General features: G+C 37.8%; 1 protein-coding gene across 2 annotated transcripts; it reads left to right on the plus strand.

The window, feature by feature from the left end:
* The first annotated feature begins 5472 nt into the window (after positions 1–5472).
* On the plus strand, positions 5473–24486 carry LOC106906070 (voltage-dependent L-type calcium channel subunit beta-4-like). 2 transcript variants are annotated; one of them, XM_088007218.1, is made up of 15 exons: positions 5473–6134; positions 8082–8174; positions 19340–19459; positions 21272–21394; positions 21473–21588; positions 21698–21771; positions 21880–21899; positions 22024–22026; positions 22122–22199; positions 23174–23232; positions 23306–23406; positions 23481–23632; positions 23710–23805; positions 24118–24288; positions 24457–24486. In XM_088007218.1, exons 1-15 carry the CDS (start codon positions 6054–6056, stop codon positions 24484–24486), a joined length of 1317 nt encoding a protein of 438 aa, XP_087863344.1. In that variant the 5' UTR covers positions 5473–6053. The 2 variants fall into 2 exon arrangements, with proteins under 2 accessions (XP_087863344.1, XP_087863345.1); XM_088007219.1 differs by lacking the exons at positions 5473–6134; positions 8082–8174 and adding an exon at positions 16545–16586.
* Positions 24487–25491: the final 1005 nt, after the last annotated feature.

Consider the following 25491-nt stretch of genomic DNA (forward strand, 5'->3'; position numbering starts at 1 on the left):
CTTTGTTGTTTATAAATGTGAAGCACCTGCTCTTTATAAGGTTTCTGCAGGACACTGCTAATAGTTTTATTGAGACCCCGAAAATCAAGTTTCCATTCATTCAAGTATTAAGACCCAAAATGCCCAAATTGACATGAAGTAGGCAAAGTAGAATGTAAAAATATTACAAAAGGAGTTAAAAAAAACATTGTTTTAAACAAATGCAAAGTGCACAAAATGAAGAATAATTAAATCCAAACTAGCCTTGGATGTTGTGAGTGCTATTATTATAAGTTTAACAAAAATCTCCTTTCAGTAAATGTACAAACCAAATTACAAACATCTTTCTACTCCAAAACATGTTAAAAAAAAAAGTAAGACATGACCTAAAATCACCATCTCACCAATGTGAGCCAGAAGTCAGTCAGAAAAACACGCAAAACTGCAAGAAAGACGCTCAACTTGCTGTGTAAATATTCACACAGTTTACACTCCTTTAATAGTTTGTTTCTCTTTTCCTCGTTTTTTTTTTAATTTCCTCACCCCGTTTGCTTTGCTTACGTTGCTATAATTTTTGGATGAAACTTTGTTCAGTTCCGGTGTGTCGGTCTGTGATTTCGGCTGGTTTGACGCAGCTCGGTTCGGCCCAGGCGCGCTGCTGCTGCTGCTCTCACCGCTCATTCCCACTCGGCACTCCCCCTAGAGGCGGAAAGCGATGCCCCAGCTCAGAGTCCAGCAAGATTCACATGGAAAGTGATCAGATGATGTCTTTTATTTTAACATCTGTGATAAATTTGACCCTTTTCTATCGTCTTCACGAAGATTTAGGCCTGATTGTACTGGAAAGTAAGTTTCAGATTTCTCTCCATCAAAATTCGGTACAACGTGAGCGATTTCATCATGGTACACATGAATACATGAATGCATTATTTATTTATGACATGCTGAAGTATTCTGTAAAGTCTTTGTTAAATATGGGCACATTTTATATAAAAGTACACAATAATATCGTCCAGTTTGCAAATTTACAAAACAGCAATATGTAAGAAACTATAATTAAAACATTTAATATCTAAAATGTTTAAAAGTACAATAATGTCATTGTTTTTTCACTGGAATAGATGGACTAAGGATTTATTGTATTGTAATGGACATTGAAATGCTATTTTGGCTATTTTTTAATGTCTTATCTATTGTTAAAATGTCAGATTAAAACCAGATTAATTGTAATTTTTCCCAAAACATATTTTAGATTAATAATTTCAGCTATCATCACAATTATCACATATCAAAGTACTAATATTTTGATATTTGTACTACTTTTATAAATACAAATATTTTTATATTTGTATTATTAAATTATAAAAATGAAATGATAAAAGTACAATATCAGATAAAACTAAATCAAGCAATCATGCTGTAAGCTGAACTTGTAAATGCTATAACTCAAAAGACAGTTGTTACTGCACGCATACTTTTACTGGTACAGTTTATTTTCTTCATTTATAATTTTCTGTACTGATACTGCAAATATTTTTACTGCTGCAGAACCACAAACATCCCACAATCACTTACTTGCAACCTGCTGCCAGTAATTGTACATTTTATAAGCATTTTACAGAATCAATTGAGCAAAAAAAAAAAAAAAAAAAGTAAATAAATGAATAAAACTGAAAATGTTTATCAAATAGAAAGTGAAGACATTAGCGATTAGTTTTAGTGATGTAAACTCATGCAGCAGCTATTTCGGCTGTTATTCATTTAATATCTTATCATTTTCTTGCTTTTTTTGTTTCGTTACATCACAACATATTTAAATGCATAAACCTCCAGCATGTTTTCTAGATGTTACCTACAATCACATTGTTTTCCTTTTTTTTTCTTTTTTTTTTTTTGGATAGAATGCATTTCATAATATTTTACAATACATGTATTGATGGAGCATCTACCAACAGCACATCAAAGAATGAGGATCATACTAACAACAAAAGAAACTTAATACTGCACTTGACCTCATTGGGGCAAAGTTTATTGAATGTGTATTAACAACAGATTATAGAGCAGCCTGACCAATGGAAGAGAATCAGTTAAACAGAGGAAACTCACCAAACTGGCTGTGCAAGTACAAGAAGGCATTGTTTCTTCGAAGTGCAATTATCTTTATATCAATGGATGCATTCAGTTGTCTGCGCTCTCAGTCATCACCGCATCTTTTCATGCAGTGAAGTGCAGATAAAACGGGACATTTTCAAGAAATCATTAGAGGGGTCGTTTTAAAGCTGATGGAGGGAAATGCTGCTGTTTTCTACGTGTGACTGACGTTACGCGAACAACCAGCAGAGGTCGCAGTTGCGCCTCGATCTGAGTGACAGAAATTTCGCGTTGGAAATAAAAGCAAACATGTTGAAATTTTACATGTGTAAGTCATATTCTTGCAGTTAATTAGGGGAAAACGTAAAAATGTAACAATGCAGTATTATTTAGTTATATTTTCTAAGTTAATCCAACTAGAGTTTGACATGTTTCCCCAAATTTCATTAGTTGCTAAGACATGAGAAAAGCCTGTTGTAGGTCAAAGTGCCATGAAGTTGTGTTTATACCACTAGCTTTGCACTTCCAGGCTGAAATTACAAAATACTTCAAACTCAGTCAGATTGGACAGGTGGCATTTGTGAACAGAGGTTTTCAAGTTTTGTACATTTTCTTAAATGGACTTAGGGAATGGTGAGTTCAGGATAATGTGCATTGTATAGTTTCTTCCACCGCACCTATAGAGTCATGCACATAAGAAAAAGATTATTTGTTTTAGTTTCATTTGACTGGAACAGTTTCTTCCACGTTTGCTCTGCCTGACATTTGGTAAACTCCAAATAGGGTTTTGTATGACTGTCTTTCAACGATTGATTTATTCTTTTTGTTGTTAGGTGCTAAATTTGTGGAGCACAAGTAGAAGTTGTTGTGTGGACGGATTTCGTACTGGATCTATGCAGTTTCTCCAGAGTTACTGACTGCTTCTTTCACTGCTGCTCTTTTTGTCTGGTCATTTTCTGATAACCAGAGCTTTGTGGGTTTGTTTTATAACAAAATCCAACCTTAAATTTCCCCACAACTTTCTGCCTGACCTGCCATGTTTCCACAGTGCAGTGAAAAAGATAACCCAGATCGTATTTCTTACCTGAGCAGAACTCTGAAGGATGATCCAAAGTATATAAAATCTTTACTCTACAAAATCTGGTATGGAAAAACAAACAAAACAAAAAAAACAAGTGTATTGAAAAAGAAACAAAATGTTGTCAGTTAAATTCTTGGAAACTGATGGTTTAGTTTCTAAGAAGGATTATGTCATTTGGTGTCAGATACGATAGAGCTGTTTACAAAAGCTGTCAGGTGATAAAACTGGAAGCTCTGAACAAACAGATATGAGCCGACTACGGTAGAGAAGGCAAACTTAGGTCAATAAACACGCCTGAGTATCAAAAGACAAGTTTGGTTTTGCATCCGAACCACATGATCACATTTTCTACTCATTGTTGTGACTTTTAATCGAAGACAGGAGCTTCACGCAGGAAGATGACGTAAAATCCTCTATAATATTTCAAGTACTAAATCTTAAATTCACTATTTGTGACCGACTTAAGGGATCGAGTGAATTTAGTTTTGCCACGTTGACTGCCTTTATGTTTGTTTGTGCATTCATAAAACACACTTTTAGAAAAAGATCAACTGGATCCAGTTCCTTTATAATGTTCAGTTCTGGATTGATAGTTTAGGATTTTCATTGTCTGATCAATAAGCTGATGAGAGTCAAAGAAAGAAAGAACAAAAACAGTTCAGGAAACAGCAGAAATAATTTTGATTGCAAATGATTTGTAAAGTGAGAATGGAAACGTAAAAAAAAAAAAAACGATTTTCTAAAAAAAAAAAAAATTCCTTCTGTCCAGATGACGCCTGCTTTAGCTTCTGTATCCTGATGCTGTGGTGTCTTTCTGGAGTAAAACTGGAAACAGTGTTGCCAGTAACACAGACCCATCAGTTAGCATACACTGAAAAACAAGAAAATAGAGCTCCAACTTTAAAGAATTTAGTTGAAATTAAGTTTATCAAACTTAATTTGTGTAAAATGACAACTTAGTAAACTTAACATATTTACTTGAATTAACTTAATTAGATTACTTGTGGAAAATTAACTACATTTTTAAAATAGCTGGTTACCATGGAGACAACATAGTTTGACTGAACTAACATGATGCAAAATTAAATATATAATTCCATAAAAGTTTAAAATCTCAAGTCAAATAAAAAATATCCTTTCTGTGTTATTCCTCCACTGCAATGTGATGGTTTTTTGTTCTGTTGTGGTTTTATTATTTAAAGTTATTTTCGACTCCGGCTGCATTTTTTTTTTTTTTTTTGCTGAAATTCTATATAGATAAACTTGACTTGACTTAACACGCCTGAGTCAAGTCAAATCATGTTTATTTGTACAGAATATTTCAGCAACAGGGCAGTTCAAAGTGCTCTGCGTGATAAAAACATAATACAGAAACCAATTATGAAACAACCAGACAACATTTTGTCCATTTTTACTTCCATAAGCAAATCAAACAACCCGATTAAACAAGGGATTTGTATGACAGATACGTAAAATAGTGACCCTGTGTTGTGCTGCCATGAATTGGTGTTTTTTGTGTTTGTGCAGCCGGACACCCCCAGCAGGACCGAACACTTAGTATGGACCCGAGGACGCTGAAGTTGGCATCAGAATCGTCACTTCCGATTCGGCTGGATCATCAGTAAAGGGACATTTCACCACTTTTTAGGAACGTTATCTACATTCAATCGGGTTCAGTTTGGAGTTTAGATGATGTTTTTTAATCAAAGTATGTCAAGTAATTTGAAACGTCTTCCGAAGAGCTCAGACATCGCCGAACATTTTTTACAAGAATGAACGATCCATATTTTTGGGAAATGGCAAACAAAATCAAAGTAGCTTAAGTGAAAATGACTCAAAAAGAATACTCCTTGCATTATTGTTATGGTTCTGATGTCAGAATTAAGTCCAGATATGTGAAATGTAAAAGTGGCAAAAGTTGCCATCGTCAGTAGCTTTATTTTTCAAATCAATGTTTGTTCCTGTATCACATTTGCTCAATTATGAAAAAAAGGATGGAAATGTACTGTAAAACAGCATTAATCCAGAATAATCCAGTACAACTTTTGCAAAACAGTCTTCAAGCTGCCAGAAAATACATATTTTAATTTTTATACTTTCATAAATAGAAAAAAAACATTATAGGAATAACATATAATATCAGGATTTAGAAGATACATTGTTTTGGGTTAATTTGACTTGAGCTGGAATTAAATAAATTGTGCTTCTTTTAATCTCTTTTCGGATTGAATTCATGTTATTCTTTACTTCTTATGTTTGTCTTCTCTCGTTTGTTAATATTTACAATGGTAAGAAATGGATCCGCATGTTCGGAATACAAATTATTACAGATTACTTAAATAATCTGTTGGAATCGTAGAGCAACAACTCAAGTTTAAATCGTAACCGAGTTTCAAGCAGAAAATCCACAAAATTCCAAATTTTCAAAACTGCTCTCTTTTGAGTTTCATTAATGAAGTTAATGCTTTACAAATCCCAAATAATGTTTTTAAACGATCTCATTAAGCATCGCAGACTCGTTCAGTTCAGGTTTGTAATCTTGCAAGCGGCGCAGAGTCCTAAAAAAAGCAGCGAAGAGGCTTCGAATCGGACACCAACTTCAGCGACGCACGGACCTGTGAGGACTGACGCCTCGGCGTTGAAGGTTTAATTTAGCTCCGATGTCTCTCCTGCTCTCTGCAGTCTCTCTACCCTCCGATGTAACGACTGCTTTTACTCTGTCATAGGGAGGGAAATAGTTTGTTTCCCCTAGCTTTGCATGAATGTTACGGGTCGCTTCTGCCCTCCTTCCAGTGTTTTTTTTCTTCTTCTCCTTCCTGCATATAGATGTATTTGGTGCGTCTTGTTTCCTCCTCCAGTAACGCATGTCTGTGTGCCGCCCGCTTCCCTGCGCTCTCAATAGATGGTGCAAGTCAAAATGTCCAAATCGCCCGTAGACCCTCTGTCTGCTGTGGAAACCGGCTCCCAGTCGCATTATTTCCAGGTAAACCCACTCACTCACTGCAGCTCCGTCTGTCCGGGCAGGTTGTTGGTAGAGACCGTGTCAGATGCTACTTGTTGTTCCATTTGAGGCGTCGTGGTTTGGCAGTCTTGTACTTCTTTCCTCCCCTCATCTTTCTGTCAAACCGCAGATTTTTATTTTATTTTATTTTTACCGGAGCATCATTAATCCACCCACACATTTAAATAAAATAAAATAAAAAATGATCAAACCTGCTGCTTTTTGGTCCAGACTCACACATCAGGCCTTTCCTTTACATTGATCTTTTATTATTTATTTCTGTGCGGGTTTTTTTTTTTTTTTTTTTTTACCCCAGGCCCGCATCGTCTACAGTAACGCAGAAAAGCACAGCAGCAACATGACGGGATTGCAGCTTTTTGAATCAGGTCGTGGCTCCAACTGCAACCTGTAGCCTGAAACCAGAAGCGCTTCATGTAATACTAAGGGTGGGGGGGAATACCCTCTGCGTCTTCGACAAAATCTGAAATATGTTTTATTTAGATTAGATAATGATCATATTAGGCGAAGTAGTGCTGGGAACATGCATGATTAAACCCGAGAAAGACTCACAATAACCACAAACCCTGCAAGAAAATGTGTATGTTACAGACCGTCACAGCGCCTTTCAGGGCCGGACTAAGATTTTATGGGGCCCAGAGCAGAATCTGATATTGGGGCTCCGTTTCGCATTCAGATTTATTTGAAAACTGTCACATTGTGTTCTACATGCAGCAACAGCTAAATAAAGGTGTAGAAATGATTAAATAAGAGCCAGCTGAGGCGTATAAATGGCTGCTTATGGTTCCCCCACCACCAGGGGGCCGCAGAGCACTAAGCTAGCGATGAAATTTAAATATATAATTAAAATTACAGCAATTTACATGTTATTTTTAAGTTGTTAAAGAATAGGTTGATTCCTTCCCTCTGATGCCACTTTTGGGAAAATATAAACTTGTTTACTGTAAATTTAGTGTTTATCAGCCGATGTTACTTTCAACTAATTAAAATAAAATGGCACACTTAAACACCACATGCTAATGATAGCAGGTATGTTAGGAATGATGAAGCATCTGGTTGTTGGTTTGGGGGCCCAAATGAAAATCTACTTAGGGCCCCAAAAAGGCTTGGACCGGCCCTGAGGGGAATTCTATTATTACTCTGTTTCTGTTGGGAGTCTGCAGCAGGAAAATGGTTGTTTTGCTTATATCTTGGGATGACTTAGGTATTTCTTTAAATATTGTTTTTTTATTTTAAACTTTAGAATAAACGTTGGTTCTTCTAGTAATATTCAACTAAAGTTTGACTTGGCAGTGCAAAGCTATATCATAATAAAGCATCGTATAAGCATATTTTAGAGTAATTGAGACCAAATAATGTTGTAATTCATTGGCATAATTCTATTTTGAGTGCAATTCAGAAGCTGTAGGAATGATAAAATTCAATTAAATTGTGTAATTTTCATTATGCTATGAAAAATGTTAGCGGTGTTTTAATTTTAATCTTCCTACTCTGAAAACTTTAGACAGATTAGTTGGTTTATTTCTTATTTTTAATTATTTTTGTGCAACTTCTGGCCAATTTTGCTTTTACATCCTCTCACATTCACCTGTATTTTTTATTTTTTTGCATTTATGGTCTTTTTTATTGTTACATATCTCTTCAAATTAACTTTAACAAGAAATGTAATATTCTTTCATCCAATTATTGGTTTTTTAGTCTATCACAAGTGTTAATTTAGACATTTTATCAATCGATCAATCTATTTATTTTATATAAAACATAATAAATATATTGTTAGTAAATTCCCAGCACTGTGGTTAAGTAAAGTCCTTCTATAAGGAATCTGGTTATCATTTTTTAGGAATGGCTCAAATGAAACACACATGTGTGTGATTAATATGCTGAAAGTGTATTTTTGTTTCTGCACAGCTGCCCAGGAAGTTGCCTAAACGTAAGAGTCGCTTCAAACGCTCAGATGGCAGCACGTCCTCAGACACGACGTCCAGCTTCATCAAACGACAGGTAAACGTTTCCTGAGTTATTAAAAGCAGAGTAAAGGAAACGTTCCTATATAAAACTAGCAGAGTGTGTGTATGTCTAATTTTTATTCCTAATGCCACAGCATTGAGTTTGAATGGTCTGGATTTGAAATGTCTGCTGTTGCAGGTGTTGTTTGTGTCCAGCAGAGGGTAGCAAAAAGCATGAAAATGGAGGAATGTTGCTCTGAAATCCCAACGCAGCCCAGAATTTTTTAATTAGTAATTTCAGGTCAGACACTTTTAGAAAACTAATTTGGTGCTTTGGTGTTATTTAAGATTTATGCTGTGATTAAAATAATATTCAGGCTGAAACTGTTGTGACAAGTTGCTTTGGAAGAAACATTTGTTCACATCTTGCTTTAGAACATGTGCTCAAACTCGAGGCCCGTGGGCCAAATCTGGCCTGCCAAAGCTTTTTATGTGGCCCTATATATTCTAGACTAAACACTAAATGAGTTTAAATATTATGACTTCAATTTTTATCTCTTTACTGCCATGTTATATCAATCAGTCCCCTCAGTTTCTTGAGAAATGTTGTAGAAATTCACAAAAAAATCAGCAAATCCCCACAACTTTTTGCGCTAATAAATGGAAGATTATTGCAGATTTTTCTCAAAAACTGTCAAAAACTTTCTTACTTGTGCTAAACAGCTGCCTCAATCTTAATTGATGTCAGATTATAGTCCATGATCTACACAACGAGTAATGAAAATCACATTTACCATTATAAATATCCACAAGTATAGTAAGTATTTCCAAATTTGTTTAATTTTTATAGCAAAAAATTACAAAAAGAGTCACAAAATCCTGGAGGGCCTGAAAAGATGTTTAATAATATTTAATTTTAAGAATTCATTGATATTTTATCAGGTTTTATCGATATATTCGGCCCATTAAGAGCATTCATGATTTTGATTTGGCCCAAAATGAAAATGAGTTTGACAGTCCTGGATTAGAAGAAGCATTTGACTTGAACTGACCTTTTTAAACAAATTAAACTGCTTTTAGAATTCATCAAAGATTTGATATTGGAGTCCAGTAGTTTAACGTTGGGCTGTGCAGACAACCCAAATCATCACTGCCTACTTTCCTCAATGCGTGAAAGAGGAAAAGTTGCATTCAGTGAAAGAAACCAGCGGCTCATGCAGGACATGCTCTTCTGCCGGATGGTATTTTAATGAGAAAACTAAACTCTGAATGAGTATTGGGAGCTCAAATATTCTTTTTGCTTTACTTTTCTTGGTCTAGTGAGACTTAACAAGCAGTTTACTCAAAACGTGATCTGTTGCATTTAGTTTCTTTTAACTTCTTCCTTCAGTCGCAGCTCATTTCTGTCAGACCTCAGTCCTTTTTCAGACCAGGTTTCAGACCAGTTTGATGAATTCAGTTGTTTAGTTGGTCTGAATCATCCATAAGCTGTTGTGTTATGAATTTCTTCCTTTCGGAGGGTGTGTTTAGAGGAACAGATCCGCCATAAATGTCTCCACCACCAGATCTATAGAAGCATAGAAGGAGCTGCTTTATCCAACTTCATCTGGTTTATCTAGTCCCAATTTTAGTTTATGAACCTGAAAGATGGGGAGAAAAACATCACGTGATCCAGATGCAATCAAAAGAAACATAAAATATCTTCCATATTTCAGCTGCTTTTGTCCTGGTCTAATGCTTAATTATTCCGAGTTCTGTTCAGTTAAATATTAAATCCAAACAGGCACGGGTTGTTCGATGAATCAGTCCAGTTCCTGAAAGCCAGTTTCTAAGTGATGGTTTTTTTTCTTGTTTTTAAAAAACGTGACTTTCAGACACTGTGCGAAGTATTTTTTAAGCCTTGAAACGTTTTGCTCATTTTTAAGCTCATGTCACATTATGCTCTTATGTCTGGGAACACAGCAGGACTGAAACAGAGTGAAAAAGCAGTTTCATATTTCAAATAAAACTGGGAAATGTGTTCAGAAAGCCTGGAGAATTGTTCATAAATCCACAGTAAGAGATTATAAGAAGGACCTGCATTGGCCTGCTAAGAAATTTATGTTCATTTGAAAGTTTTTCAAGTGAACCGTAAAGCTAAACGCATCCAGAATCGTTATGAAATGGTACCTATTAACGTAGGGTTTTCCAAAGCGCGGCCCTGGGGCTGTTTGTGGCCTCTGTGTTGATTTTCTGTGGCCCCCAGCTGGAATTCAAGAAGAGGACAAATTTGTCCCCCAGCAAAGACGGTTTACAGACGTGGTGAATATTTTATCCTCAACTAGGACCGAAATATGAGAGATTAAAAACAGTTAGGTGCAACAGAAAATATTGATCTTCTAGTAAACATTGCTTTTGTATTTTCTTCAGTAAGTCTGATCACATTTATTTTGACTTTAATGCATCCAAATCTGCATTTAAATGAATTAATCGTGACCAACTACAGCAGGTATTTTTAGAAAGAGTTTTCTGTTCTTGTGCTGAGAATAGACTCAATTTCAGGATGTGCAAACTCAATATATCTCTTTTTTATTTATTTTATTGGAAATTATTTACACGTGTACATCTAAACAATATATTTATTTTTAATGAGGCACAACTCGTTTTCAGGTTTTGGCTCAATATTTATATTGCTTTGTTTTACCTAGATATGACTTGCTTAGATTATGTTGATCACGTGAAGAATAACTAACATTTTTTTAATAATAGATTTTTTTAAAGTTGCTAGTTTTGCAAGAACTTTTGACTTTACGATGCATTAACACCTGCCTTCAGATTCAAAATGCTCACACTTTCCTCTGAGAATGTAAGAAACGCTAAAACGAGGAGAAGCAGCGTTCAGCTTCTATGCACCACAAATCTGGAACAAACTTCCAGAAAACTGTGAAACAGCTGAAACACTGACCTCCTTTAAATCTCGACTAAAAACCCACCTGTTTGGAGTTGTATTTGGAACGTAATCAATTATGAATTTATTGATGGAATGTAATTATTTGATTGTTGATTCTATACTGCATGACTCTGTGTTTTTGTGTTTGTTTTGATGTAAAGCACTTTGAAACGCTGCTGAAATGTGCTATGCAAATAAAATTTGATTGATTAAAAAACACATCAGTTTCATATAAGGCAGTGTTATTATTATGATTGTTTATAGGGAATGTGGAGCAGTGGAATAGGAAAAGTGCTGAGCGGGCGTTTCCTTCAGCAGAGATGTTAGTTTTCCCGATTTGAGTGGGAGCTTAATGAAAACCTCCAGATTTCCAGGGAATGTCGTACAGCTTCAAATATTCATGGTGAAGGCCGATGTGATGCTGATGTGTGGGTTCAGTGTTCAAACAAGCTCCTCCAGTGTCTTTCCAATCATTATCTTACCTCTACACACGCGCGCACACACACACACACACACACCACCACCACCTCCTGCTCCCACTGACAAAGGCTTTCACACTGAGGGAGTAACATTCACACACAGAGCAGATAGTTTCTTGCTTGTGATAGGGGTGGGGTGTGACTATGGAGGAGCAGCGGAGTATGACTCATTTCTGCAGCAGGATACTGTATGGATACATGTGTTAGATGTAGGACATGAGCAGGAGAAGAAATCTTAAGGGAGGCATCGATAGCAACAGCAGTTTCACCCGGTTCTTCTCTCGGCCGCCGCACGTTCACTCGGACTCGCGGAATAATAAATGAGAGTGATGTAAATTTGAGGAGGTGGGTTTTATCAAGTGACGCAAATGCTGCGTTGGTTGTTGTGTTGTGATGTGAGGATGTGGGGTAAGAATAGAAAAGAAGGTGTTGCCAGTTTCTGCTCCAGTGCAGGTCGTCCCTTTTTAGGGAACGGGACACAGCGCAGTCCGTCTGCATTCAGCAGGTAATGTATAGAGAGGGAGGGACCGGCGGCAGCAGCAGCAGCAGCAGCAGCAGCAGCAGCAGCATCATTAGCTGAGTAAGTATGAAGTATTCCTGTCAAAGATTCCCGTGTTGTCTTCCATCACCTGGTCTTCCTCCCCTCCTCCAGCGGGGCTTTTGTTTCCTCCTTCCCTGCACCTGTTTTACTTTCTGGTTGCAGTCTGGCTGCATGCGCTCTGCACAGGTTCTTGCAGCCTTTGGTTGATCGACTTTACATGCAGAGCGGCTGATATTAACAGAATGATTTATTGCATGGTGCTTACGAGTCCAGTGGAAGCTGATGGGTAATTTTTTTTTTTTTTTGGGGGGGGGGGTGGGGGGTGGTGAATGTTTGGTTTGGGATTTTGGGGGTTGCAAACCTGATTGTGGTTGTTTCACTTGATTTTGTCCAACCTGCAGAAATAGAGGCTGATATTATAGCATTTCAGTAATTTCATCATGCAGCAGCTGTTTGAGCTGTGGTTTTTTAGTCTGATTTTTGATTTTGAGTGACAAGTTATCAATCGTTTTCTGTATAAGAATCCGAAAAGCGTGGCATGTATTTGTTGTATTCAGCCTCCTTTACCCTGGCACTCCTACATTAATAACTCACCAACCAGCTGCTTTCATCATCTGAAAATGCTAAAGGCACAACGGAGCTTCAGAAAACTAATCCACACGTTGGAATGTTGTGGTGGCAGCATAATGCTGTGGGGATGAGGACGGGGGAGCCGGTCACAGTTACAGGAAGATGGATGGAGATAAATACAGGGAAGTCCCAGAAATAAACAACAACAAAAAAGCTTGTTAGCATTCCCTACAGATCAAAACATATTCATTTATTTCAGTGGCCTAGTCAAAGTCGAGACTAAATCCAAATGAGAATCTGTGGCAAGTCTCAAACATTGCTATTTACAGATGCTCTCTGTTTAATCTCACAGAGTTTGATGGAGCTTGCAAAGGAAAATAAGCAAAGATTTCAGGTTCAGACATCCAAATCTGATGTAATCTAAAACATTTTTTTTTAAAATCACGCATCACTTTCTTTTCACTACAAAATTATGTGCTACTTTGTTTTTTGGTTTAATCATATAAAGTCCCAAAAGTGGGATTGTAATGTGAGAACAAATATGAGAGTCATATTTCAATAGAAAACAAAACAAAACAGTGGCAAAATTTAAATTAAAAAATACTTTATTATTAATCCCAAATGGAAATTAAATGAAAATTTAATTAAAAATGGCATATAGTACAAAATAATACAGAAATAGAGTGTTTGTTGCTAAAACACACTGGTACAAACCTGACAGACGATCTGGTATAATATTTATTTACACCTGTATTTTATTATTTGTGGGATTTTTACCGTATTTTCCACACTATAAGGCACGCTTAAAAACCTTCAATTTCCTCAAAAGCCGACAGTGCGCCTTATAATCCGGTGCATCTTATATATGGACCAATATTGAGCCACAACAGGTCTAGCAGGTACGGTAAGCAGCCGCCGACTTCATTTTCGCCCGGAAAAGAAGAAGGGCACGGTGCATGCTGGGATAGTTGTCAGAACGCTGCTTGATAATAAAGTTTGACTGACCTATCTACCTACCGACCGTCTAGGATCAGGTCGTCTGCAGGTCATTCAGCACCATGTTCTCCATGAAGATGCTGTGCGTGAACGGAGAAGGGTGACCATCGTCCGGCCACGCCCCGGCCCAGTCGCGGAAGGCTCTCCTCACCGACCAGAGTCGGACTGTTTTGTTGACATTCCCTTTAGTGCAGCTCCATCTAGTGGATGCATAACGTAACTCCAGCCTCTACTGTATTCCATGCGCCTTATATATGAAAAAAGTTTTAAAATAGACCATTCATTGAAGGTGCGCCTTATAGTGTGGAATACTTTAAAAAACTAGAGAAAAGAACAAAAATTTTATTGTTCTGCTTAATGATCAATGAAGTTAAATGCTCTATACAGATTGTAGGGCTTCCCAAGGGGTTGAAATCTTATTGGTTGAAACTATAAAAAAAATATTGATTCAAACAAAAAAATAGACCAGATTTCTGAGCTGAGTCACAGCATTTAGCATGCTGAGTTGAGTGAACCTTTGTCAGTGCAGATAGTGCATCTGCACTGATGAAGAAATGTTTTTATTGGGTCACTGTTTTGATATTTGTGTTGCATTTTGTACAAGCAGAGCATATTTACAGTATATATGGGTCTTTCTGAGCATTTCCAGAAAACACATGGGAAACTGGATTTGCTGGAGAATAAATAGTAAATGCTGCGAGTTCAGAAATGAAGACAGAAATTGGGGGAATGCTATTTATTCTTTAAAAAAACATGCATTTTTAAATATTATTGCTTAAAAAGCAACAGTTGGGCACTGTTCCTGGGGACCAAGATCTAAAATTAACTCAATCCAGTCAATAAATATTGAGTTTATTTAAAAAATCCTTACATAAAATTGTATTAAATGCTTTACAGACAGGAATACGTCCTGTACGTTTCACCAGTCCGGCACGTCCACACACAGTCGCTTAGAACTAAGGATAGTTTACATTCCGAATAAATAAGGACTAAATAATTCTTTCTGAACCAACACACTACAGCAGATTTATGCAGAAAGTACGTGGTGAAAAAATTTAGATTTTGCTGCTCTAATACAGTTCAGCTGAAGTTGAACGAGGATGGAAAGATGCTGTTGCTTATGCAACCCGAGGATTTCAGAAAGTTCAGAAAGTTGGAGGGAAGACATTTTAAAATCAGAAATGTTGTTTTTTGATTAGAAATGAAATCTGTTTTTCAATCATTATTGTAAAATATAAGTTAAAATAAATTATTGAAGATGTAGAAATAGCTTTTGTTGTCCCACAAGAGGAGAAATTTAGAGAAATATTATTTGCCGTGCTCTTCTCTTCTTTCTGATTGGCTGCCAGTCAAATTTATCAAGCTGCTTTGCTAATATAGATAAAAGTAAATGTTTAAGAAAAGCTTTCAGCTTCATAAGCTGACAAATCATGAAAACACTTATTTTTTAGGTAAGTGTATGAATGTGACTGTGTGTCACACAACAATTTTAGCCCCACAAACACAAGAAATGCTCTTGAAAAATATTCCCATTTGTAATGTGCTTCATTTATTTTCAGGTTTATTGGTATTTATTTATGCTGTCATTGAACTGACAGTGTAGAAAATACTAAAAGTATCAATCCTGACAATAAGGACAGTTTGGTGGGATTTTAAACATGATTAATTTGAATTTATTGTGACAATAATACATCATAATTCTTATCATGATAAGAAAATGGTGTGAAAAACACCCAGCTCTAATTGTAGCTTTATCTGTACATGTTTTCCAGTATTCATCTGGGGAAATGCATACAGACGCTGCAAAAACACAAAAGTATTTGTGGCCTAGTTTCAGTGCAAATGTGTTGCTACACTTGAAATAAGACAAAACTGACTTTTCATCAACAAATAGGAGCTTGTTTTAATTAATAATTTTCTAATATTAATGAAAAATAATTATGTTTTGACTTATTCACTTATTTCTTGCTGAAAAGTCTCTTTTAAGTTAGTTTTGTCTTATTTCAAGTGTACTGAGATATTTGCACCAGAAACTGGACCAAAAATACTTGGTAATATTTAGTGTTTTTGCAGTGAAGTAACAGAATAAGTCCAAATAGAGAACCAGATGATTCGGACACAAACTGAAATCTGTCAGCAGTAGGTCGGGGATCCAGAGTCGGTTTTTAGAGCTTCTCCTTAGGGACCATGTTGAGCACAGAACTACTGATTTGGAATAAAACTTAAACAACCAGCTAACTGGGTTGGCTCTCATAGTCTCTGTGAACTCTGTGAAGTGAGTTTTTTCATTTGTGTAAACACTGTGACTTTAACAGGATAAAGAGAACAAAATAAAAACCATAATGTGTTTAGCGTTGAACTCCGTCGTTGAGGAGCCGCTGGCCGGACTGCTGGATGATTTGGCCCTCTCTGGGCTCAACTAGCTGGGTGACACACTTTTTTTTTTTTCTTGCTTGGCCCCCACCCTGCAGAGTCGGGGACATCAGTGTTGCAGCGCGTGAAGAATAATCACAGAGGCAGAGGAGGAAGGAGCAGAGTTAAATTTAGCCTGCAGACAGAGATGTTAGCAGGAATAAAACAAGGCATCCTAAAAAAGAAAACAAAAATGAAGATGTTGCTTTCATTGTTACAGTCTGCATTGCAGTGACGCTTCTCCTTGATAAGTTCATGTCCTGCTACTCTTCTTGGTGAAGCGTCTTTTGGTGTGTTAAACAAGTGGCCAGGAGGCCAAAGAGCAGCCTGGAGAGGTTTCCTTTGTCATCTCCAAACACAAAGAGCAGCAGTCGCCTCCTGTTCTGTAGAAAACCTTAAATGTGACGCCTCTACTCTGCGCCCACCACCACATTTATTCTGCTTTCATGTCTGTGAGGGTTTGTGAGCGTTCCCAGTGAAGACAGAGATTTCACATTCATGTCTTCATCAGGCTCTAGCGCTGTGCTCCTAATCAGCCAGGTATGCAACTTTTCCTCATATCTCCGTCTCATGTTTTCATTTTCCTGTTTGTCCTGTCGGATCTCATCCTTTCCCCGGAGGTTTCCTCCCCCTCTGGCCCCTCGTTACTCGAGCCCTCCCGTCCTCTCGGTGTGTCTTTATACGCTGCTCTTATCTCTCTCTCTCCCGCTCCGTTCTCCTGCTCACCCTCCTTTCCTCTCTGTCAGCGCTGCTCCGGCTCTGGTGCAGTGGTGCCTCGCAGAGTGCTAGAAATCACATCTAGTTATCTAACATAGACGCCAGACCAAAAAAAGAAACGCGGAGAGGTGTTCGCTCGCAGAGCTGCTGTCAATAACGCTTCGCTTTGGGTTCCATGCAAAGGCCATTGGTGGCTCTGGTTTTTGTTTGGGAACTTCTTTGCAGATGTTGGTTAATTGGACCTCCAGAGGATCCGCTTGTATATGTTGGCAAGATGGATGACCAGCACTGAGCCTCGGTGAAAGTAGTACCACACTGTCCAGATGTAGGGCTGCAGCTAACGATTATTTTAGTTATCGATTATTTTGACACCTTTTTATTAAATCAAATATTAGAAATGTGTTAAAAGATGGGAAAAAGCAATTCACTTCCTTTTTTAAAGGAATGTAGCAAAGGAAGCATCTAGAGTGGAAATATTTCTAACATCAACATGTGAAAAGCTCAGTCCTTTCTGCTTGACTTAACATCAGTACAGAGCTGATCTGTTCCTGGATTAACCGATCAATAATTGAATAGCAAAAGACACTGAGCATGTGATTTTTTAAAAATGTTATTTGCATAATGTTTACAGTTTTTGTACAGCTCTAATTTCTCTTCTTGTAAGTCTGTTTAGTCCAGTTACCAATTAATCAATTACTAACTTAGTTGACAATCATTTCAGTAATCGATTAATCATGATTCACCCAATTAATTGTTTCAGCTCTATAAAAATGTGCCTTTTCTTTACAAGAATGTTGTTGTTTTTTTACCGGCTTTCTGTGATAGTTTCTCCTGGGCTGGTTTCATTTTGGTTTTGCTGTGGCAGTTCTTCTCACTGACAGATTCAGGACTCTGAAAAAGTATTTGCCTCCTTTCAGATTTTTCTGTTCCTGCTTTTTTGACGCACCGACCTAATTGAATACAAAATGTCGTACTCAGATTAGGATTTAATTTGTAGAGAAAGCAAAACTGTCCATATTAACTTGTTAAAAGTATGTAAATACCTCCTAAAAATGAGCTTAAAGCCAGAAAATGCTAGTTGGCCCGAACCATCACCTGCCACCACTGTGTATGACTGTGCTGTTAATTTTGCAACAGTTTCTAACAGTTACCGTTTTGTCAATCCATTTTTCTCCTCTCTTGATTCCTTACTGTTGACTCATGAACTTTGACCTAAACTGAACCAAGTGTGATCTCACTGTGATTTGGTTGTGCAGCCTGATAGACGCCAAAGACGTTTATTCTCATCTGTTCTTAAATCGCTTTGGGTCAGGGCACGTTTTAAGATTTGTTAGCCTACTTCGTGTTGTCGGACAGGTCCCGTTCAAGTGGTTTCTTAATTCTACATGTCTGGCACTAATCACACCTACGTGTTGCTTGTGAAATTGAACCCAGCTCTCCAAAATCATGTGGGAAATCAAACTTATCCACACAGGAGAGTTTTTTTCTAAAATGTGAAGATTTTTAACCCTTTTCGCTCTGCATCCACACACAGAGCAGATTTTATTTTTCCAAAACAAATTCCAGTGGAAATTTCCCTCATGTATTTACTTAACATTTTAGCCCAACCGCTCACCCAGCTTATAGCTCAAAAAGTGTTGCACACATCATGCGCAACAACAAAAATGGTGGATTATATGCTTGTGATGGTGCTGCAGCAGCTCCACAGAAGACATCACTTCCACTTTGCTGTTCGCCTTTCTTGTTTTTCTTTTCTTGTTTTCTTGTGTTTGCCGCCATACGGAGGCTTAATGTGCACGCTCCATGCTTAGCGTCACTTAGAGGTAAAAAATAATTTGTTTTCTGTGCTTCCTGTGTGAATGAAAACAGTTTTAAATAAACATCAACATTTCTGAATGTGTTTTTGAAAACGACAACCCATTTTAGAAAAAAAAAGATATTCGAAAGATGACAATTACTTACAATTACTGGGTGAGAATTGCTTCTTTTGCTTATTAAATGAAATTATTGTTTAAAAACTACTTTATGTTTTAACTCATGCTTCTCTGGGATTAAAATGTATCTTTTAAAACATGTAATGACCATAAAGTTACTGAAAAACGAATCTGCTAGCGTCTCTGCTATCTTTTGCTTTCAGCTTAATGTGCTAGCCATTCCTGGGACGTGTTCTGAAACTGCTTACATTGAAAAATGATAACCAGTGTGTATTTCTCTAATGAGAAGGAGCCTTTGGAGGATAAACAGGGGAATAAAGGATGTATGTGCTGCACTGAGGGGGATGTTGGAATGGATTTGGGCCAAGCGGGAGAGAAGAGGAAGCGTTGCTTCCTTTGTGCTATATTTGGTCTGTCATAAGATAGCTGGTGTGGGAGAGCAGTGCATTGTTTCATAGATCTCCACATGAATTCGGTCATGAATGCACACACATATTTACATGCACACCTGCATGCAGACAGACTGCAGAAGACAACACAGATGAGAGCAGCAGAAACGGCAGGTCTGTGTTTCTGCTCCTCAGAGGTTCCAGCAGAAGATGTGCAGAATGAATTAATCTCGGTCTGATTGTGTCCTGACAGGGGTCGGCTGATTCGTATACCAGTAGACCGTCGGATTCAGACCTGTCAGCCGAGGAGGACCGCGAGGCGTATCGGCGTGAAGCCGAACGCCAGGCACAGCAGCAGCTCGACAGAGCTAAGGTACAACACCGGGGCCGCCTCCACACGGCTTAACGATGCTAATCATTTTAATTTTAAAAAGCAAACCAAAAACCAGTAGCTTCAGGAATTGTGTTGTTGATATGTAGATCATGCAGATTTACGTCTTTAGCCTGCAGTATTTTGTGCATTTTTTTCTCTGTTTTTCAACCTGTAGAACAGGGGTCCCCAAACTTTTTCCTGTGAGGGCCACATAATTTTTCCTTTCTCTGGTGGGGGGCCGGAGTCAGTTTGTAACAGAAAACGTGTGACGATTGCAGGAGTGCCAAAATTTGAGTCATAACAGGTCAATTAAATATCACATTTCTTACGGTTGAAAAATAAAAAGTTGCCAAGTTTAGATTTAACTGAACTGATTACAGTAGTTTCGGTAACTGTAACAGTAAAAGTGCTGATCCTTCGTGTCTCCTGCTACCATGAGCTAAATGAAAATGGGCGGCTTCTTTTTCTTCTTCTTTTTTAGATTTCAATGGCAGCTTGCACCCATTATTGTTGCACTACTGCCATCTATTGGATCCTAATATCTATACCTCAAATTCTCATAATGATCCCAGTATTATTTAAAAAAACCGAAAAATCTTCTTTTTCCCCTAAATGCTATTTAACTGATCAACAAAATTCTCAAATTTCAATTCCTGATTAAAACCTAATTCCGTTTTAATGGGCGCTTTCTTCTTTTATTTCCAATTTTGACTTCCAATGATTCACTTCCTGCTAAAAGAGCCCCCTGGTGGTTGAAGAAAAATCCACATATAAGCCACATGGTTCAAAGCTTTGGAAAAAAGTAGCGGTTTATAGTCCAGAAAATACGCTACATGAAAAAAAAAAAATCTAAAAGCTCTCTGGTATTGTTCAGGGGGCCGGACCAAATGTGGAGGCGGGCCGGATTCGGCCCGCGGGCCGTAGTTTGGGGACCACTGCTGTAGAAGGACAGGAAGCCTCCTACAATAGACTTTAAAATACTTTTGTTAGTATATAAATATGTTGCAGATGTTTTGTCATCGTTTCGACTATCCAGACTGTTCAGGTGTTTTGGATCAAGTGAACCAAACATGGAGAAGCAGCGTTCAGTTTTTATGCACCACAAATCTGGAACAAACTTCCAGAAAACTTCAGAAATGCTGAAACACTGAAAACTTTTTAAAAACATAACTACTTTTAGTTTGGATTCCAACTTTTCATGATTTTCCTTAACTATGTAATATTTTTAGTTTGATGTTTTATGGTCATAATGCACTTTGAGTTGCCTTCAGTGAAAAAACAGAAAAATCTTACTAGTTATTTTTCTTGTCTAGTTCCCAGTGCAAATATTTTAGCACACTTGAAATAAGACAAAACTAACTTAGAAGACATTTTTGACAGAGAAGCAGGAGCTTCTTTTAAATCAATAATTCCTTAATATTGATGAATAATACTTGTTCCATTGGCAGATTATTTCACTTATAACCTGGGAAACATGTTAGAAATGTAATAATCTGCCAGTGGAACTAGCAGATTATTAAATCAATAATCTGTTAGTTTCTCTGAAACACCATGTGCCCAGAAACCTAAAGGTATACAGACATGAATTTAACTTTAATTTTAGTAATCTGCTTTCCCAATTTTCACCTTACAGTTTTTAAATACTTTTGTGAGTACATAAGCATAATTTTACATAATTTTTAATGTTTAATTTTAGTGTTTAAACAGAGAAAGAAAGTATTTAACAGCTTTAGAATATTTAAGCCCAAAAGTCAGGTCAAGAGACTTCTGCATTTCACCAATGAATATTCTTGTCGATTTTTTGCTCCGCAGTCCAAACCTGTAGCGTTTGCCGTAAAGACAAATGTGAGTTACTGCGGAGCTCTGGATGAGGACTGTCCTGTCCAAGGAGCTGCAGTTAATTTTGATGCCAAAGATTTCCTGCACATCAAAGAAGTGAGTTATGACCCTGTGCGAAAGCTGATGAACCCTCTGCATGGATAGATTTGACCCTTGACCTGCTGGCTTTAACAGAAGTACAACAATGACTGGTGGATCGGGCGGTTAGTGAAAGAAGGAGCGGACATCGCCTTCATCCCCAGCCCTCTGCGACTGGAGGCCATGAGGCTCAAACAGGAGCAGAAACAGAGGTCAGAGGTCATCACATGTTTGCTTTTTTTTTTTTTTTTTTTTTTACTTCCAACATGATTTTGTTTCATAAAATGAGAGCTATGAGCCAGCATGTTGCTGCTGTTGCAGGAAAACAGGAGGCAACTCCTCGAGTTTAGGGGACATGGTGTCCGGAAGCTGGAGGACCACACCGCCATCTGCAGGTGAATGTAAGTACTGCAGCCCCATCTTATATCACTGGGACACGAACACAGTTTCTGCTGCTTCTTCTGGTTTACTGTTGTTTAATGTCACGTTTCTGTTTTCACAAGCTAAACAGAAGCAAAAACAGGTATGTCTGGCTCTTTTCAGTGACAAAGAAGAGTCAAATTATGCACAGTGATTATACAATACCTGGAATCATTGTTGGATTTAACTTAGAAGGACTATAAAATAATGGCCTCTCTGAACATGAGACTGTGCGAGTGAAAAAGGAGATATTTTATTTTATTTGTCCTGTAACAATAAATAAATCTGTTCTCTCTGTTCCTCCGTCCTTACCTATTTCTGGCAGGAACATGTCCCTCCCTATGACGTGGTGCCCTCTATGAGGCCGGTGGTCCTGGTGGGACCATCACTGAAGGGCTATGAGGTCAGCCTCTCTTTATTTTACCCCCAAAATCTGTTTGTTCTTCAACAAAAAGTAACACATAGTTCTTGATTTAAATAGATGCTGATGTGTGGAATATGAAGGAAATCTTTTTTCTTTAGAGCATACATTTTGAATCTAAGAGAGGGAGTCCTAATTTTCAGTATCAAATTTCCTTCAAAACTTAGTTTTCTGCAGTTTGGTTTAATTTAACAACCTGATTTTCTCTCATCTTATTGACATCCTTCTGCTTTGAGCAGGTTAATCCTGCTTGCTCACTCCTGTTCTTTCTGCTTGCAAATAAAAATAATGTGCCAAAGTTTCAGAAAATTTGTTTTAAATTAGTACAACATGTGTATCTGTTGGCAATCAGTAAACCGCTGTCATATGTTGTAAAGCAAATGCAACCCAAGACAGAGTCAAATGCTTTCTTTCTATTGGCTGGAATTGTTGCTAGGCAGAATGTAGTACTTTGGTCCTGAGGAGAGCAAACAGATCAGTCAAGTTTAGGAGGAAGTTTTTCTGTGATGTGAAGGACATACATAGGAGAAGAGAAGATATGCAGACGAGGAATTTAATGCGAGCACAGAAAGTTTTGAGGGAGGAGGGAAATTTTTAAAAAGGTAGGATTTTTTTTCAGTGTGAGAGCAGAGCTTTGAGAGTAAGCAGGACCAAACATGCTGAAGCTCTGCTTGGGTTGCCAGGTAACGGCCTGGGGTTGCTAGGTAACCCATAGTTTGAGATCCAACAATATGGAGGTTTTCAGAACGGCTCGTTCTCCAGACACCAAAAAACATTAACTTATGACCAAATAATGGCTGAAGTGCTTGCGTTGTTTTTAGAAGCAGTAGAAACCCGAATGAAAAACATAACATTTTCTATATAGGTCCACTTTAAATGAAAACCTGGTGGAAAGTCAGTTTTAAAATATACAATTCTTCTTCTGTCACAGTGTATGTTTTTGTCCTCTCCTCTAGGTGACGGACATGATGCAGAAAGCTCTGTTTGACTTTCTGAAACACAGATTTGAAGGAAGGTCAGTAAAATTTCTCACAGTGTTCTGAGTCCAAATCCTTTTGTACATTTATTTATATAAACTGAATTTGCAGGATCTCCATCACCCGTGTAACTGCCGACCTGTCCTTAGCAAAGAGATCCGTCCTGAACAAAAGACCCATCATGGAGAGATCCAACACCCGCTCCAGTCTCGGTAACAGAGCAAACATCAGCACAAAAAGCCTTTTTGCTTCAGTTATGACGTAAGTATGCGTCTCATCTGTGCAGCGGAGGTTCAGAGTGAGATTGAGAGGATATTTGAGCTCGCCAAAACCCTGCAGCTGGTGGTTCTGGACGCTGACACCATCAACCACCCCGCACAGCTCGCTAAAACGTCCCTCGCTCCCATCATCGTCTACGTGAAAGTTTCCTCGCCAAAGGTTCGTTCTGCTCTGGATCGCTGTCTTCAGGCTGCCTCGTCCTCTCAGGATCCTCAGGTTTCTGCTTTGTCTCTCAGGTGCTGCAGAGGCTGGTCAAGTCCAGGGGCAAATCTCAGAGCAAGCACCTGAATGTGCAGATGATGGCTGCAGACAAACTCTCTCAGTGCCCCCCTGTGAGTGCTCACCGTCTGGAGTTTTTTATCCATCATTTGCAAGTTTAATCACTAACGGTTGGGTATTAATCTATTTTTACTTATGTTTGAGTTAGAGCCACTGCAACTGACAGATATTATTGTTTAAGGAAGATTCTCATCATTGGAGTATCCATAACAAAATTTCCAGTTGTTATGGATAAATGGGCAAATATATTTACTCACAAGACATTTAACGAATGGCGTACAATTAAAATAAGCAGAAATATCCAGGCGGACATTTTAAACTCGGGTTGTAAAGGGTTAAAGACAGTGCTACGTGTTTTATTTCAGGATATGTTTGATGTCATTTTGGATGAGAACCAGCTAGAGGATGCTTGCGAGCATTTGGCCGAATACCTGGAGGTCTACTGGCGCGCCACTCACCTGCCAGGAAACACGCCTCTGAACCCGCTGCTGGAGCAGAGCCTGATGACCCCGCCCTCCGCCATCTCCAGCCTGCAGGTAGGCCCAGCAGCCCAAATCCACACCTTTCAGTCCTGGCTAAAGACTCTTGTGAAGCTGAATGTTACTGAGTGTTTTTGTTGCCATCTCAGACTCACTCATGTGTTTTGATTTGTCTCAAGTTGTCCTGTCTGTCCTCTCGCTCATCCCTGCTTAACACTTTTGCAGTTTTCTGAAACACAGGGATTAATTGAATGATCGCTTACACAATGGGGTGAGTAGTGGGGTTTATATGTTATGTATGTGCACCCCTCCTCCACCTCCTCCTTTGCTTTACACTCCTCCTGACACCTGAACACAACACGGCGGCTGAGGCAGTGAATGAACCATGCTTTATTCACTCAGATCTCGCCAGAAATGGTTTTTGTTTGCTTGTATTTTTATAGCGCCATGTATTTTGTTCTTTAATTTATGGTTTTAGGTGAATTCCTGTTTTTACAAGCTTCTAGGGTGAATTCATAATGCATTTCTGAGTCATAACTGAGATAAAAACATTTCATTTTTTCTGCAGCGTTTTTATCCTTTCCAAGCATGCGTTGTGAATGTTGTTCCTGCTCACAATGAATATTAAGAGAAAAGAGATCAATGTTTAACGCAACACGTTGCTCTTTGGCCCTTCAGCTTTGGCTTCAGTAAAATCAAATAAGTTGATGTTTTTTTAAATTTAAAAAGGTGATAAAACAAGGTGATTATTTTAGGAGTTCTCCTATATTATATTTATGCAATATCTGCATAAAATGTCTACAACTGAAGGCCTCCAATGGACAAAAAGCTTTTAAAAGTAACTTAATATTTTTAAGTTTGCTGCCTATCTTTCTTTATGTTTGTGGGAAGCACTCACTCCCTATCACTTTATAAAAGTCAGATGATTCATTTTGTCCTAAAATCTGAAAATACATACATTTTAATTTAATTTCCTTAGCTTTCTAAAATAAATGTTTAGTCAAATCTGCCTAATGTTGCAGTTTGTCCAACCTTGAGCACCTCAAGTTTATTTCGTTCATTCTATGGCAACACATTGGTTCCAAATTTCACCACTTTCCAATTTTGTCTGATAAAGAAATTTGGTAAAATCGCTATTAATTTAGTCAAATCTTATATTTTACATCAGCAGATTTTGTTTTGAACACTTAATTCTGCATGAAAACCTGATAATGAGTAGAAAAACAGCTTGTTACCTGATTAATGAACTATTTTACCACT

The sequence above is a fragment of the Poecilia mexicana genome, unplaced genomic scaffold, assembly GCF_051168715.1.
Source record: "Poecilia mexicana isolate PSO_F unplaced genomic scaffold, ASM5116871v1 scaffold_7, whole genome shotgun sequence".
Taxonomy (NCBI): Eukaryota; Metazoa; Chordata; class Actinopteri; order Cyprinodontiformes; family Poeciliidae; genus Poecilia; species Poecilia mexicana.